This window comes from Polyodon spathula, chromosome 25 (genome assembly GCF_017654505.1).
Source record: "Polyodon spathula isolate WHYD16114869_AA chromosome 25, ASM1765450v1, whole genome shotgun sequence".
Lineage (NCBI taxonomy): Eukaryota > Metazoa > Chordata > Actinopteri > Acipenseriformes > Polyodontidae > Polyodon > Polyodon spathula.
Genome location: NC_054558.1, coordinates 18541886 through 18560181, shown reverse-complemented (window position 1 = coordinate 18560181; position 18296 = coordinate 18541886). Strand labels below are relative to the sequence as shown.

The window sequence follows — 18296 nt, the reverse complement described above, 5'->3', positions numbered from 1 at the left end:
CTGTTTAGTAACTAGGCTGGTCCTGCTGGCCGTCACTTAAATGGGTGACCTTCTGATCCAGAACTCAGGCTGAAGACATTTCCCACACTCTATTAGGGTATCAAGTAACTGAGCATCACATGTGTCTGTTTAACTGCCCAGACACATTCAAGCCCAATATGTAACCCATTGTGGAAAATAACTTTCTTTTTTATTTTTTAATTCCATGTGCTACTGCAGTCTCTTAGTTAAAGCACAAGTTCCCTAGAACCCCCACCCCCCCACAGCATCCTGCCTCTTCCTGCTTCTTTGCAGCCCTGACTTCTTCTAACTTATAGAAAAATGAATTGTTAGCCAATCAATTGCAATTCCCCAAAACAAAGTATTCATGAAAGCTGTTTCTCTCAATCATATTTCTTTTTCTCTTGTAAAGAAGGCACTTGTGTAGCTGCTTTAATCTCTTACAAAATGTGAAGAACACATTATTGTAAATGGCAAAATGGAAATGGAAAATGTTCTCTTCAAAACGCTAGGAGAAATGCATCACAGTTTTTAAATTACAAACTTTTTTCCCTCAGAGATTTTCTGAGGAAAGAAACACAAGTTAGTTTGGTGTAGTTTTAGTTTTGTGTAGTAGTAGTAGCAGCAGGAGGAGGAGGAGCAGGAGGAGGAGGAGGAGGATCGATTCTATTTAGATGCACATTCACAGTTATCCAGGAAATTGCAAGTCATTGTAAATGACTTTGGCTTGCTGTACAGAGTCAGGAAACCTGAGATAATTGTTTTAATTGCAAGCTCCCCTGATTTTATGAGCACTGTATATTTGACTGTTTAAATGTGCTGTGTGTCACTCCTTCTGTTATTAGTTATAATCCCTACGATGGACCCAACGAGAACCCTGAGGCTGAACTTCCCCTTATTGCAGGGAAATATATTTATGTCTATGGAAATATGGATGAAGACGGCTTCTATGAAGGTCTGTTTAATGTTTTATAGATAACGTGTCATTATCAAATATCAGGCTTGCCAAATGTCAGGCAGTATTGTATCATTTTTAAAAATGAAAATAGCTTCTTGTTCAGATTTGATTTGCTGTATTAAGGGGATATTGGGCAATATAAAAGTAAAACATTGGATAATATTGTGTACTGTGTATCCAATTCCATTCAAATGATTGTACTTCTTACTACAACAAAAACATTTGGGGATAATATACTAACCTCTCAAGCCTGGAGGTTCTCTGTTTTTTTATTTTTAAACAGTTTAACTGTCCTGATCATGATCACTTTTCCCTTGTCTGTCTTCCTCACCTAGGTGAGCTGTTGGATGGACAGAGGGGGCTTGTCCCTTCAAACTTTGTTGACTTCATCCAGGATGAGGAGGTGCCTTCGGTTCAGACCGCGGACAATGGCAAAGATCAGGCTTACCTGAACCACACAGGCCTTGGACATGATAGGGACAGTGGCATAGTCAAAGACTCCAAATTTGATGGCAGCATGTCGGGAGAGGCCACCACCACCACCACCACCACCACCAGCTGCAATAATGGGCCAGGGACCCTGGACATCAGCATCGATGAGATTGGAGAAAATATTGTGCCTTACCCAAGAAAAATCAACCTAATCAAACAGCTAGCCAAGAGCGTGATCGTGGGCTGGGAGCCACCCATAGTGCCACCGGCATGGGGCACCATCAGTGGTTACAACGTTTTAGTTGACAAAGAGGTGCGGATGAGCATACCTTTCACCGGCAGAACAAAGTTTTTAATAGAAAAGCTCAATTTATCCGCCTGTACATATAGGATATCAATACAAAGCATTACAGGAAGGGGCATTTCAGAAGAGCTGCGCTGCACTTTGCTGGTAGGGAAGGATGTTGTCGTCGCCCCCTATCAGCTCAGGGTGGATAACATCACGCAGATTTCCGCAGAGCTGTCTTGGTGGCCAAGCAACAGTAACTATAGTCACACGATTTTCCTCAATGATGTGGAGTATGACATGGTGAAGGCTGCCAGCTACAGGTACCAGTTCTTTAACCTGAAGCCCAACATGGCTTACAAGGTGAAGGTGGTGGCACAGCCCCACCAGATACCATGGCAGCTTCCACTGGAGCAAAGAGAGAAGAGGGAGATCACTGTGGAGTTCTGCACGCAGCCAGCAGGTGAATTCTTCTCATTGACATCCTCAAATTTCATAAAAGAGCTGGAGTAGTCGTTGCATAGAATAACACAATAGTATATTAATGAGGTAGTTTCTGACTAGTAAAGAGTCATCATGACGTGTTCCACACTTATAATAATTCTAGCCCTTACTTGAATTAATACATAATGAACGAGCAATTGTTTAAAAGTGTCATCAACATGAGTAAGTATGAAATATATTGAATTGAATATAAATTTAACAGGACGCATGGCGTTGTATACACAATGACATTTGCATTACCTATACTTTATTTTAAAATGGTACCTCCGCCATATATATTTTTTAATAGTGCATTGGAATAACAGATTTTACAGTATATCTGCCAAATGTCATCTTACGCAGTCAACAAAGCCCTCATTGGAAATAGCTTTTGGGTTCTCTCCACAGAACCTGTTTCCTGTAAATTGTACACAACTAATTACTGCTGCCACAATAATTCTGCATGTTATATGGAGGCTGTTTTTATGGTGCAGTTGGTGGTACTGTATTTAAACACCTTCAATGTCAATTCCTGTTCTGTATTGTGCTTCTGAGAATGCAATGGGGTATGGAGTTCAGTGAAGCAAAGTGGTAGAATAAATAACAGAGCTGTTAATCCTCATGTACTCTATAATATAAGATATGCTTGTTTTATAGTCTTTAGCTGTGGGCTGTGAACTAAATACATGACAGACTAAAGCATGTGTTGTAAGCTAGTAATCTTTTCAGTGTGTCCTCCCATTTTTCACAGCCTTTAGTGAGGCATCTTCCCAAGCAGCTAAACGAAATTCCAGACACTTCTAGGGGTGTTTCCTATGAGGAATACACGTGTTGTCCTATTCTGAAAGAGTTTTCTTTTTTTTTTTTTTTTACCAGAATTAGCCAGATTCGATCTGTTCTCAATTCCGTATTCAAAATGGATCAAAGTTACCCCAGTTGAGCACTAAGTGTTTACACAACATATAGGCATATCTGATATCTGTGTCAGAGCGTGAACCTGCAACCACACACACCACAGGCTCCTGTGTTGCTGTTGAGCTTTTTAACCTCATCTTATCAACAGGGGGCAGATCTGTAACAGCAGTGCATCACACAAGACTACCCGTTATACTTCTTTTGTTTCTTCCTGCTGTACTATAGCACACTGAACCCGCTAAAACCACTGGAATGAATGCATGCTGTCACTATTCAGTACACGTTGTGAAATGTGGACATACAGCCATTTGCACTTGAGGGGCTCTCTAATGCCATCTGTGCAAGCTGCTCGGAAGCTGTCATTTCCTGGTAATTTGTAGCTTGTCAATATCTAACAGGGAAGTCACCTGATGTCAGCAAAGTTTGATAAGAGAATCACAGCATGTATTTATGTCTTTAAAATTGTATTTATCAAGTTAATCCAGTTGTGATATTCATCCCGATTTCAAGGAAATCCCGGATGACTCAAAACACATCATCAAAATGTATTCGTTTGACAGGCAAACAAGCAACAACTGGAGAGGATGAGTGTACGATACTATATTGGCAAACACCTCCTACAATGTGATGAGTAAACAGTAATAAACATAAGGCATTTTGTAATATTATTGTATAAGCATGTGTTTTTATGGGAAGCCCACTGGTAAACCGCTAAAAAAAAAAAAAAAAAAAAGGATTTTGTGGGATTATCTAAATTTGTTTTTTTTCCCTGCCCCCCAAGTGCTTCATATGAGCTAATCTCTCTGCCACTCAAAACAGACTTTCAAGCAAGTCTGCTCCTTTGTGTTCTTGGAGATTTTTAGCAAAAATAAGTGCATGCTTTCATAAGTCATCACTTAAAAAAATGATATGTGTCATAATGTTTTATAAACTGGCATCATACAGTTGCAGAATGATATGAGTTATGGGAAATTAATCTTAACAAACTTAATTGGTATGTCCATTTTCAAAAAACTTTAGGGAATTAGGTTTAAAGCAAATAAGTCATGTCACATGACCATCTGTCCTGTACTTTGTTTACTGGCTGTACAATGGGTAGAAGATCAGATTTCAATGGGGCATGATAGTGGGAGACTAGCAAAAACCCCAGGCACTTCAAAAAGAACATTGTGTCACAGGTCTTTAGGGAATGACAGACAACTCCAAAGATAAGAAAACTGTCAATCAATATGCACAATAACCCAACACTGACAGAATGGATGTACTGAGCAAGATGTATCGAGCAGAACAGTGCACAGGGAGTTACACTGGACACATTGTAACCATGTACTGAGCAACTGAGTTTTTTTTATTGTGTAAACCTAGTTATAAAGGCCAGTCAAGGCACCAACCAATGTGTCCTTAATACTGAAGTTACAGCATTGACATTTGTCAAAGGATTTTACTGATTTTCGTTTTGTTCTATGAAAACTGCTCTAATTTACCGCTTTCATTTCATTAGGTATTTTTCTAAATCTAAATCAAATGTCCACGTTTAGCAAGTCCTGTTTGAGATGTGGGGCTGCTGATAGTGACCTTAATGCTGAACACAGAGGTGGATTTATATTGCTGTCAATGGTAGCAAACCAGAAAAGTGGTCCTAATTGTGAGGTGGCCTTGAAGCAAGCTTTTACTGTCCTATAAATACAGTGAAGTGCAGTGTATCAATTTATATAGCCGCTCATATTCTGGCTATATAAACTGATATACAGGCTAATGTGAAGCCTTTAAAACCACTGCATGCAGCAGGTATTGCACTGAATTGTGTACAGTATTCTGAACGTTGGGGAGTTGTGTACAGTATACTGATTGCTGCTTTAATGTGTTGTAATGTAATTGTTTATTTAAAGGTAAGTGTTCACACCCTTTGACCCAGCTTTTTCTTTTCAGTAAATACATTTTAACAGTTCAGAACTACATAAGACAGTAGCAGGAGCTCATATCACGCTTCTACACAATGTGGATTCCATTCAACAGTTCTCCATGTTACCAGTGTTCTTGTTAAGTGATATGCTCAGTGTTGTGTTTTGCATTCAGATATGATGGCAGAGACCAATGTACATTATCTGCAAGCTATCCTACACTGTACATTGCCTGTGATGTCATTATTAAAGCACAAGCCACTTCAACAGTCATTTGAATTGCTTTTTTACATTTCTGTTACTGTTTTAGGTTTGTAATAATTCAGTGTTTCTAAATTGCGAACACTATTACAAAATTACAAAGTGAAATGTAATAAAAAGGTGATGAAAATGGCATTTGAGTGAATGAATTAATCAAAAGCTGGCACCCTTCTAGTTTATTACATGTTCCCCTTCTACCTACTGAATTGTACCCAGCACCACCTCCCTTGTTGTCAGCTCTGTTCTAAGTATTGCTTTGAGCCAGCTCAATTGCAACCAAACAGGTGTTCAGAATGTGCTGAGCTGGCTGCTTCATTAACAAACATGGAGAGAATGACATTGAAGAAAGTAAGATATTTCAATTTAAAAAGACAAGACTTTTGCAGACTTTTCTTAAATGGATAAAGATTTATTGTGGCAAGATAATCCCGAAACTGCGAGGACAAACAGCTGTAACAGGCCTCTGTTACAGTAGTGGGAGGTGCAGAATTCAGCTGGTTCTACTGAAAAGAGCTGCTGTATTTTATATGTAGTCAGCAAAGGATTAAATGGTATCCTGTGGTGGATTGGGAAGCAGTGAATGATTTGTTCGGTTTTCATTATGTTTTGTTATAGTAAAAAATAAACTGCATATACCAGAGCTTGGCAATTCCCAATTCAAGGCTAAATGTCAAAATAAGCTTAGTAGAGAAATACAGGGACATTGCTGCATACAGCTCCTGCAAAACCTCAACAAAATTTTTAGAGAAAAATAATTGAGATACTGCAAGTGTAATAAAATACAGTTTAAAACTGCTACTGTATAGCTGCTTCTGCAACACAGAGACGGTTTTAAGCTATATTTTATTTGACAGCAGGATTTCTTTTCTACTTATTAATCATCCACCCTGTGCTTTTTTTTTACTTGGAAGGCCATCAGAATTGTGCAAAATATAATGTACAGAGAATGGGGGTGTTGTTTGTAATATATTAAATACATCTTTGTGTACAGTACATGGGGATATCATTTTATCAGAAAAAAAACATGTCAGATAAAACAGTCTTATATGTAAAGAGGGCTGTCCTACAGCCACTTTTGAAAGATCATTTTCTAATGTCTAGCAACAAAGGACAAACCGTACAGCTAAATTGGCAGTGAGTTAATGAACGCCACGTAAATTAAGCGATTAGTGCCTGTCGATGAAGGATCTATCATATGGTAGTTGACCATGAATTTAGATTAAATATAGATTGGATGTTATTTTAGGCAAATCATTGAGTCTGATGATTTGATAGATGTGAACTTTGGATGTCAAAGGAACATCTTCTTAAGTTTTCCCAATATGATGGGATTGGAAACACCAACTAATTCTTTCGAAAAGCTCTGAATGAAAGGTAATTTGTTCTGTTCGCCTGAGATATCCAGGTGTGCAGTAGAGCTTTGTTCTTCACAATTACATCATGTGAATGAGTGCATTTAGCAGAAGGTTTTGAGAATGCTTTCAGCAAAGAGAAAGGTCTTACTGTACATTCAGTACAGTATACAGGAGTACATTTACCTTTAGTTCAAATGTTTCATTCATTTCCACTACATCGCTCTATACTTTACCATAGTAGGCCTTGCAGACTTTTTATAGTCATTGTTTGGGTGTGGACAGACATCTGTGAAAAAATTGTTGGAGTTTAACTTGTTTTTATCTTGTATACACCATCTATCATATTAGCCGTTAATCCAGGATATGCTTAATTTATTCTTTGGATTGGTCATGTTAGACCAGTAGCTCTCATGAAATATTACAAACAAAGTGTTATGACAAAAGTACTTTAAAAAATAAGGATTTTAGTTCCCCTACCAATGCATAATGAATGCAGTGTTCTAGATTATCTCACTCATCTGGAGGTTTAGAACAAGTAAACTTGCCAAAGCAAACGAGCCAGACAATTACTTGATATTCCTTTTTGTTGATTGATGATAGTGAAACTGCTTTAAAAAACACCCATGCCTGTTTTGAAAGCTACCATACCCTCCCCAGCTCTCTCTATGTGCTCCACTGTTTACACAGCAGCAGCTGGCACTTGCTTTCATTAGCACTGCCCTGTGTCTATCCCTAGTCTTTTCATTCTGAAAAGCTTTTCCAAAAAGTCATAGAATTATATTTCTCTCAAATGTAGTTGTTTTTGGTTTTTTTTGGGGGGGGGCGTTGTTCTGTTTTAGTGGTAGTTGCTTGATGCCTAAGGAGCTTGACACATGTCTGTCACTCAATCACTCTGACACCTACCGACTCACCAGCACTACATCCTGGCTTCTTCAGAGTTTTTCTTTCAATATTTAGCTGCTTGCATTGGATCATTTTTGTCTTGTAATTCAAAGCAGCCTATGCATTACTTGTTTTACTTGGTATACACTTGTTTCCCCTTTATCTTCTCTGGTTGTGGACAGACATATCTTTGTCAAAGAATGGGAGTTGAACACCTTTTTTAAAATTCTGGACACATCTGTAGTTCCCTTTTGAAAGGTTCCCAAAGTAAACTCATAGCAAAATGTGATAAAGCATCGTAAAAGGATGGTTAAGTATAGGTAAGAACTATAAAGACCAGAGAGTTAAGGTAAAACTATGGTAGACTATGGAACATGCTTAGTAAAAGCATGGGAAAACTGCACAATTACTGTGCAAAAATAGCATGGTAACCATTTATAAGGGTTGTTAGCAACTTGTTTCATAAACTCACAAAAAAGCACAGGAAGCTAAGTGTTGCAGTCTGGACCTGGGCTTCAAATCATCAGGACCTCAGACGACTCATCCTGCACTTGGGAGAATGAGGACCCTGTGTTGGAGTGCTTAGTGCTTATCTCCGGTGTGTTTTCCCCAGGCCCCCCTGCTCCTCCCCTGGACGTGATGGTCCAGAGCGGACCGGCTCCAGGACTCATCCAGGTCAGCTGGAAGCCACCTCCCCTCACCCAGATGGGAATGTCCAACGGGGCCATCGTCATTGGCTATGCTGTATGCACAAGGGGACAGAAGGTGAACGAATTAGATGTCTTTTTCAGGGTTCGATAGCCATCGCTTTCAGCATGTTTATTGAAAATTCTTAAATGGACCGTAACCAGCAAGAAACCTGTGTGCAGATGTCCCCAAGCGAGCAGCAAATGGGTTACTAATTTCCGTCTGTATGCTATACCTAATGTGCTGGAGAGATTGCTGTTTTAACTTATCTAAGGTACTTCCTTCAACATTGTTTACACACCAGGTTTGTGTTTTCTGTTAGTTGATAATTGCACCTAGGCATATAAAACACAGCATTAGTGTCTGCTCTGTTGTTTCAGAAATGAAATACATTATGACACAAGTTCTAGAGATGTTGACAATGCTGTAGCGTCCCCTGCTGGATATCGTTTTTACACTGCTGGAAAAAGCAAATTGTTTGCTGTCTTTGAAATTAGCATGTAGGTGTAGAAGCTGGGAGTTATACAAGAGAAATGACCTCTTGAATGATGGCATGTCTTTCTAAAGGCGATCAACCTTTTTTTCTTTGCTCTGCAGGTTGCAGAGGTGATGTTTCCCACAGCTGATAGTGTGGTGGTGGAGTTGATGCAACTCCAGTGTTTAGGAGCCAATGAAGTTATCGTCAGGACAATATCAGCACAAGGAGAGTCTCAGGACTCCCCCCTCGCCGTCATTCCACACAGCCTTCTATTGCCTCCTGTCCCCCAACCCCGCTCTGCTCCCAACCTAAAGCCATTAGCAAGTGCCAGAGAGCCAGAAACCAAAGAGGAGCCCGGCTTGGTCCACAGTGCGCGGCTGAATGAGCCGTGGGAGCCGACTCGCTCCCCCTCCTCGCCCATCCACCCTGGTCACTCCCTGGAGCCGCCGCACCTCCACAGCCCCTCGCAGGGCCGCAGGTCCCCCTCTCCCCAGAGAATCCTCCCACAGCCTCAGGGAGCCCCCATCCCCAACACTGTGGCCAAGGCCATTGCCAGAGAGGCAGCGCAGAGGGTCGCCGAGAGAAACCGGGTGAGTGCTTCTTCTCTTTGCAATCACCAAGCCATTGTCTGAGGGTAATGGGTTCATCAAGTGGGACTCTGGATTAGGAGAATTGTATTTGGTGTGCCATGCTTGTAAGAAATGAGACCTTGTTTATTGGTCCTGCTTATTGCCATTGTGATCTAGTTGCGTTTATCTGAGTAAATATATAATGTGCTGCACTGTTGACCCTGTATGGAATAAGGTCCAATTTTAATGAGCAGTAAATCATCAGAAGGTAAAAGTAAAGTCTGACAGACTGTATGTGTTGTTGGGTTATATTGTACAAGAATACGGTATTACTGTTGCCATATTTTACTGTTGTAAAGTAAAGTACTTGTATAAAGGCAGGTGAAACATTAGCCTTCACCAGACTTCTAATTTTCTCAGTAGAAGACTTGGTTGTCCTGTTTACAGCTGCATGTTTTCAAACTGTGTACATCATGTCAGCATTCTGCTTTTTATGCTTCTTAACACTTGCTTTGAAAATAAATAAATAACATTTCCGACTTGCGGTGGTCCTTCTGATGATAGTCTCCAAACGCAGCTTGTTGATTGCAGTGATCACACTTCTAATTACAAACGCTTTTGTCTCTGTGTGCAGTATATGTGGGTTAAACCGTTTACATTTTCGCTGAATAATTTAAGTTATGCATAAACGCAAAGTTCATGAATATACTTAATATACTCCCAGCATTTTATCTTTCTCTGTTTAAACTGCTTATTATTCTTATTACGGTCATAGCTTTTCCCTGCGGAGCTCGGCTGCAGATTAGACTCCATGTTCCCTCACTGTAATGCTGCTGTGTTCATGTTGGTTTTATCTTTTATTTTTCAAGAGCCAAATAGATCCAAAGTCCTACAAGAACATCATTAGCATGAGCTATATAAGATGAAAATACGTTTCAATAAAAACACCCTCCAGCCTCCAACAAAGTACATTTCAACAAAACTGCTTTTGATTTTTCTGCAGCGTATTTCAATATAGATATAATGATGGTGAATACAGTCTTTAATAGTGCCTGCTTTAATATGTCAAGCCTGGTTTGAAAAATAAAATAAAATAAATAAATAAATAAATAAATAAATGGAAAACGCTTATCTTTTAACATTGTTGTTTTACATAGCACACAGTTCCTCCTGATGGGCAACTACTGTATTTACAGTTAATTATATTTGTTTACATGAACTGGTTCAGGATTAGAAAGAAACGCAACAAAGCCTGAAGCAACAGGTGTTCACTTATTATTTCACCATTCGATAATTGACAAATTTGATTAATTTACATTTTTACACTGAATTGTACATGTACTATACTGTAAAATATACGACAATTCACTAATTCTGTGTTTTTTATTATTTTTTTATTTAGTAATCGCCAATATTTTTTTTTATTATTTTCTCTCAATGTAGAATATCCAATTATTATTTAAGCTCGGCTCACCACTACCACCCCTGTGCTCACTTGTGAGCGGTGAAGATGAACACACGCTGTGCTCTGAAGTGTGTGCCGTCAGCCGACCGCTTCTTTTCACACTGCAGACCCACCATGCAGCCGCCTCGGAGCTACATCGTCGGAGGACAACGCAGCTCCAGGCAGCTTACACACCCAGGGAGAGCTGTAGCTGAAATTGTGCTTCTCTTGCTTCCAGATGGAGAAGAGGAATATCTTCAGTGAAAGAAGTACTGCCATTCACCCACTGAACTCTGACGAGGAGGAAGATGGGTATGAGTCTCCACACAGGAAGAGGCAGGGGACTTCCGTGGATGAGTTTCTGAGAGGCTCGGAACTGGGGAGACAGGTAAATGCCAACATCAGCTTGCATGTATTGAAATGGATGTCCATTTAAAATCTCTTCTGATACTCAGAGTCAAGTTTTGATTATTGTATTATAGAAGCGTGTTATGTATTCCATGGTGTGTGTGTCTGTGTTGGGATATCTTGATTTCTCAAAATGTTGAATATTCTCAGTACAGGATTAGAGTAGCCTCTTTTCTACTACATGTTTTTTAAACAAATATGCATATACATCATGTCAGCATTCCGCTTTTAAGAAACCTGGTTTTATTATGTGCCTGTGACTGAGATACAAACTGAAAAAACCTTGCAGATCAGAATCAAGCTATCAAATGTAAGTTAAAGTTTGTGGATCATGACGTCTTTGTCATTGTTTCCATCAGTCCATAACTGTTAAACACATAATAGTGCTGAAATACTAAAAGAAACTTCTTCAATGAGAAACGTTACAAGACTACAGCTAAAACTAAACTCAAGTAACTGCTAATACTACAGGAAATACTAGCCCATTCATCTTTTAGGAGATAAAGTAGAGAGCTTCATTTTGAGATGTGAGGTTAAACATGTCTATGTCAGTCTCAGTCACTTATGAAAACAAGTACACAACAAGAGTCTCCAAACGGGGAGACATGCATACATAGAGGCGCTGGGAATAACAAAAGCAATGCTAGAGCAGCTACAAAAAGAGTGTTGCCCCAGGTAAGAGTCTCTGTCCTCCTGCACAGCCTCTCCAGTACAGCCACAGTGAGGATTACCAGACTGAGAGCAGCCGGGGCTCTGACCTGTCTGACATCATGGAGGAGGATGAGGAGGAGCTGTACTCAGAGATGCAGCTGGAGGAAGGCGGGCGGAGGCGCAGCATCACCTCTCACAGCACTCTCAAGGTAAGAGCCATCCCTCCCACATTACTGGGAAAACCAGGATTAACCCGGGGCTGAACCTGCCTCATCCACACAGAGATATCACTAAGACAATTGATGGGCGTGCAGACCCTCGGTATACTGGTGCATCGAATGGTATTGCCTTTCGGCAGATTTCCTCTTCAAGGTTTAAAACTCTAGCACCCTAGCACTCTAGCACTCTTCAAAACATCTTTGTTTCCCATTTGCTCATGCTTTTACAGATGCCTAGATACCTTGGGTAAATGATAGCTTCCTAGGGAGGGAGAGAGTGTCCTGCTGTTGGCAGTACAGTAGTTATGGGACTTTCTGCTCTTCAGATCACCTTTTGGAGGGTGTTTGAGGCTTTCAAAACAAAATATTGTTTTCATTTCAGTTTTTTGTAAGGTCCCATTTAATTAGTGGAGGGTGTCATTTAAAATATAGGGTATTATGTTAATAACCTCAGCACCTTTACTCATATAAAAGCATAGTGACAGCATGGTAAAGCACAGGTAAGCATTGTGAAGCCCAGTTAGGTTTGGTAAAGCACATTAAACATAATCACAAACTATGGTAAGTGCATGGAAACCTGCAAGATAAGATTTTCACTGGATTGATAAAGGCTTCCTCAATATAAGGTTGCAAAATGTTAAATGTGTGAATAAACGTGTTCGCTGTTGCATACCCCCGCCACCCAAAACAAAACATATATTATTAACACCATCAAACCAAAATCTGAAACATGAAGTATTATCATTATCATTTTTACAAACAGATAAAAGATATCGGTGCACATGTTTGTAAAGGAAGCTCTGTTTTTTAAAGTAAATCCACAGTACTAAATGTGTGCACCAAATAAGAGATGGAAAAGTAATATGCTAACAATCTTTTTCTAGGTTTTCTGTGGATCTGTCTACCAACAAATACTACTACTAAATATACGGTAACAATACATGGATGAAGATGTTCCAAATTTTTAAAAAATGCATTGTGCATCTGCATTTCACTGGACTTATTTAGGTATACTGACAAATACCCTTTTTTTAACACAGCAGAAACAGCTCTTTAATTGTAAGCTTGTAAATAAAATCTATTCACTTTTAATAGTCTCTTTGTGCATTGTGATAAACGGAGGTTATTAAAATGTGTACAGCTTAGTAAATAAAGCTGCGGGAATCTCATTTAAGTAACTCTACTTAAATGAAATGATTAACTCTCCTTTTTTTGTCTTTGTTCCATTGTTTATTCTTTGTTTATCTAGTTGTAAATGCTTACTTGTATCTTGTAAGATTGTCTCCATTATAAGTGACTTTGGGCAAGGGACATACACAACACAGGTTTAGCAAAAGAGCATTTCCGGTTACATCAGAACATTGGTTTCTAGACATCTTTTTTCTTTTCAAGCTGATTGATGGTTTCTTTCTGATAAGTGTTGGGGTTCTACATATTAAACCACTTCGTTTGCTTGGATTTGAATTCACTTATAGTATTTATAACAGATGGTGTCCGAAGCATTTTTCGTTCATCTGCAGATGCAGAAAGGGTGTATTATCCAGTTCAGCCTGTTGCCAGGATTAAAAAATCAGGAGAAGATTGGTAGCAGTGTAGTAAAGACTTAAACAAAATATGAACTTGAGGTTAGCTTGCTGCTTATCCACACTTTTGAACTGTCCTTTCTTGAATGTTGTAGGAATTTCCATCATTGGTTGGTAATTTGATTGACAGGAACAATTTTAGGAAAGGTAGAAAAAAAAAACTTTCCTGTGCAGCAAAATACAAATCCGGGGAGGGAGAACTGGTTCCTAGCTGAGGATGACCTCTGACCTTAGAAGCGTACAAGCAAAATAAAAGAAAGCAAACTACAAAGGACCAGCGAAGCGTCCCACACAAGAACACATTGCAAGCAAAAAGTTAGTTTGATTTATAAGGACACATAACAAATTAAATAGCCACGTTCACACATGGTCTGCTGCTCTTGAACTTATTAGTTAAATTTCATCAGTTCACAAAAAATTATTACATTTAAAGCTTTTCACTGTTGTCACTGCATTTGTTTATTTTATCACGATGGATTATAATTTGCAGTTGTATGTGTTTGTTTCTTGTTCGAAGATATCCAAGTGTTCGAAGACCACTGTTTTTTTATTTTATTTTTTTTTTTTTAACTAGTTTAACACTCTCATCAAAACTGTGACTCTCTAAACCACGGTCTTTTTTATATTTTTCCCCCCAACAGATTCCCGTTCAAAGCATGCCATTTCCTTCATGGAATGAAACCACATGCCTTACGTTTTGCCATTGTCTCTAATAACTAATTATATCTTTATTTTGTCTTTTTTTCCCATTTTATTTTTTATCACACACACTGTGTTGTGGCCTGCCTGTTTTAAAAAACAAACAAAAAAAAAACTAAAACCCTTTAAAGGCTTCTTGTAAGCATAAAAATACAAACGAAGAGGATTTCGAAGTACAGCTGAAAATATCACCCCAAAAACAACTTTGCAGCAAAAAACTTTTCAGTATCCCAGAAGTAGCAGAGGATGACTATGACACAGGCGAAATGAACCAGAGTAAGAAGCTGGAAGAGGGTTATGGTGCTGTCTCCAGAAACACGAAAGAAATTAAAGGAAGATGTAGTGCATCCATCAAGGTCTGCAAACAGCATGTCAGAAATCAGTATTTCTTATCCCCCACCAAATGCAACTTCCTCCAGAAGCAAAGAGCTGCAGCATACGCTCGTGGAATGGAAAGCTGCTCAGCGTATGAGGAGCGGGGATGCCTCAGGTCAAGCAGACAGAGCACTCCAAGCCCCGATAGTGGTCTGGACTGTGGCAGTGAGGAAGAGGAGGCTCGCTCCCTCAGTTACAGGATTTATTGCAAAGGTGCAACCTCTAATTATAATTCAGACAGCTCCTCAGAGGGAAGAAACACTGCTCTGACCAGCGGGCGAAAGAGAACTTTGACCAGACAGAGCAGTGTCGAAGAAGACTTTGGTGACGTGCCCTTGTCAGTGTCTAAAACTGTGCACGTCGCTGACTTTAAAACGCAGGATGTCAAAATCAGACATGACAAGGACGCTATGCAGAAAAGTTATAGGAAAGACTTAGTCTCAAATGATGCAGGACACAGTGCCACAAGGACAGAATCGAAAGCGAATCAGAAAGACTTAAAGGCAGCAAATACTGTTGCAAAGCCGGCCAACAGGGTAATGGAAGACAGTCCGGTGTGTGATCTGGAAACTCGTCTGCTTTAACATTAGCCTCTGAAATCAGTACATTTTCATCATTTTCTTGGTGTCCTTCTATGGGTTCTCCTTTTTGGTTAATTTGTTTTGTGCTTTTCCTGACTATTCTTCTGCCCTGCAATGTGTTATTGTGCCAAAGATTTTAAGTTGTTTTTTTTTTTTTGCTCGTAGACGTTCTGATTTGTTAGGAAGTCCAGTGTTTTCTGCTTTTTGATTTTTTTATTTTTGTTTTGTTTTTTTAATGGAAAACCAAATCTACATTTCATTTTCTGATTACCTAAAGGCCATTCAAGAAAATATTTGTTTCTTGTTTCTGTGGGGGGGGGGGGGGGGGGGGGGGTGGGTTTATACTGACCAAAAATAAATTTGTGTTTCAAAACCAGAATAGCATTGGTCCAACCATAATAGTTTCACCTTTGATTTGTAGTAAACAAAATGTCACCACAAAGTTTCTGATGCATATATTTTGTCTACATCTGCACTAATCCGTGTCAAAGTCTGGGGCAATGACATCAGAAACTTCTGTACAGTCAAACTACAATGGCGTGTTTCATTGTTAAAACTGTGAGCTTTCTGTGATACTTTGCCTTTCTGGCTGGAGAACAGCAGATTCATCAGCCAAGAACTTGTGTTCTCTCGCGATTGCTCTGTTGATAAACAAACATCACATTAACCAAAGCACGAATCTACAAAAAGTACAGCACTCTCTCAACCCAGGATTAAAGGCCAGTATCATCAAAGCTAGTGTGAACTCTTCTTTAAAGTTGCTATTGAATCATTTCATTCCATTCACTCAAATCCATAAAATAAAGTGTTTGCTTAACCCCTCCTCCCCAACACAGACTTCCTCTCGTGTAACGTGCCGTGCTGAAACTGTTTGTTTTTATTGTGTGCCACCATATTAGATTTTTTTTTTTTTTTTTTGGTTGTTCCCAATCATTTCGTAAAAAGGGTTGAAAATATCCTGCGCTGCCTTTTGTAACGTCACCTTTCTTTTCCCATTACAAAAATGTTGTTGTTGTCGTCGTTGGTTATTCCCTGTTCGGCAGGAGACTGTAACCCAGATTTGTTTCTTTGCTTTAAGATTTTAGGTGACCCTTCCTCCACAGGACGAGCAGACCGGATAGATCAGTCGGGTCGACGGCTGTCTCACGGCAATGCGGTCCAGCAGCGGCCCCAGCCCATGATGGTCCCTTCCATCGGTTAGTTTGATCATCACTCCAGGGCTTGGGTAGTCTGTTTAGCAGTGTTTCTCACAGGGCGTGTGCAGACTGGCTATTATCTCCTGGCTAACACTGAAGATACAAAGCAAGTGCTGTGCTCTGGTGGAATCATATCTAACTGTTCTTCATACTGTGTGTGTGTTTGCCCAGTATTCAACAGCTGATTCAACCATATCTAAAAAATAAATAAAAACAAAATAAATGGTTTGCTATGGTTTTTGTTTGAGCTAAAGTTCAAAAGAGTTCAAGGTTTAGTTTAATTTGGCCTCAAATCGAAACTAAAAAAACAAACAGAGTAAAGCTAATCATGGTTTCATAACAAATTTGATCCCTCTGCTCTTTCTGCTCAATAAATCAATAACTGTGTCTCTTGTACAACGGTTCCTTTATTTAAAACTCTTCCTTTGCTTAAAGCATCCGAATCTGAAAAAGTAAATGCAATGCTTTCGTTGGTATGTTCTGCAGAAATCACCATGGACAGTAACAGTGAAGGGGGCCGGTCCCGGTCAGGGGGTCAGAGGAATGTTTTGTCTGTCCAGGAGGATGTTTACTATCGCACTGTACTTGGACACAGGAAATGGCCATTACAACGCGGCATGACCTCTGAGCATCGATATGGTACGTGTACAGCATTAAGCCAAATGAAATACAAGGTTAATTCACTGTCAGGCTTGGGAAAGTCATTTCCTTCCAAATACTTTTAGCTTGAAGTGTTTAACGTGTGTTCCAGATGGTTATGGCGGCCGAGAACGGCACTCTCCAGAGTTCTATGAAGAATCGGAGCCGGAGGACACATCACGAATATTCGTCGCCCTGTTTGACTATGACCCCCTCTCGATGTCCCCCAATCCTGATGCTGCGGATGAAGAGCTGCCCTTCAAGGAAGGACAGATCATGAAGGTAGGGCCAAAGTAGGGTAAATGATACTAGCTGGAACTCTCCTTCGTAAGCATCTTGCTGTTCATCGTGCGATCACTGTGGCAAGTATTTTAAGAGTCCAAGACAAAGTCAAGCCCTTCGATCCAGGTCCTTCATTGTATTGAGAAGGTACAGAGAAGGCCAAATCGCAACACACAATAACAGCAGGTAAATCAATGAATAGCCTGGGCTTGAAGCTGAATCATCAGGAGAGGGCTGGAAATGGAAATGGATTAATTCGTTTTCACACTGCATTCCCTTGGCTGTTCGTTGATTTCTCCCCTGGTTTAGAATGGATTTTGGACTGGCTTTGGCAAGGCAACTATACTAGAAAACCAGCTGCACTATTTAAACAAAGAAACCCTTTGACGCGTGTGAGCTGTGGACTTCCTTCTAGTGATTTGGTGATGCAGGTTTTGTTTTCGAATCAATGTTACTTATTTCCTTCAGTAAATTATTAGAATCCAATCACAGCTCTGTTTATACCAAGGGAAGCCAAGTTCATTCTTTTTTTTTTCTTAATCGCCAAATTGAACAGAATTGATGTGCAAAAAAAGATGAGTATCTGTGATGTTAAACAGCCAGGTTGACAACACCATATATAAGGCAGTTTAAACAATCTGTTGGAAATAACAGCTTCAGTGGTTTCAGATAAAAGAAAAAATTGTAACCTCCTAGGGACTGTAATATGGATATTGATAAAATGTGCTTTTTATTTATTGAATTTTTTTTTTTTTATTAATTGAGTACCTATATAATTCTCTGTTGCGATGGCTGGCTTTGGCAAGGCAACTATACTAGAAAACCAGCTGCACTATTTAAACAAAGAAACCCTTTGACGCTTGTGAGCTGTGGACTTCCTTCTAGTGATTTGGTGATGCAGGTTTTGTTTTCGAATCAATGTTACTTATTTCCTTCAGTAAATTATTAGAATCCAATCACAGCTCTGTTTATACCAAGGGAAGCCAAGTTCATTCTTTTTTTTTCTTAATCGC

General features: G+C 39.5%; 1 protein-coding gene across 4 annotated transcripts in view; it reads left to right on the top strand.

Annotated features, from left to right (window-relative positions):
• The window catches only part of LOC121300326 (RIMS-binding protein 2-like), a 58515-nt gene that overhangs the window by 29712 nt on the left and 10507 nt on the right, over window positions 1-18296 (top strand). For all 4 annotated transcript variants that reach the window (XM_041228859.1, XM_041228858.1, XM_041228857.1 and 1 more), the window contains 9 exons: window positions 846-955; window positions 1294-2139; window positions 8087-8238; window positions 8758-9228; window positions 10890-11039; window positions 11761-11919; window positions 16245-16362; window positions 16849-17001; window positions 17114-17283. In XM_041228859.1, the coding sequence (XP_041084793.1) occupies window positions 846-955; window positions 1294-2139; window positions 8087-8238; window positions 8758-9228; window positions 10890-11039; window positions 11761-11919; window positions 16245-16362; window positions 16849-17001; window positions 17114-17283 (2329 nt within the window). The remainder of the gene's footprint in view (window positions 1-845; window positions 956-1293; window positions 2140-8086; window positions 8239-8757; window positions 9229-10889; window positions 11040-11760; window positions 11920-16244; window positions 16363-16848; window positions 17002-17113; window positions 17284-18296) is intronic.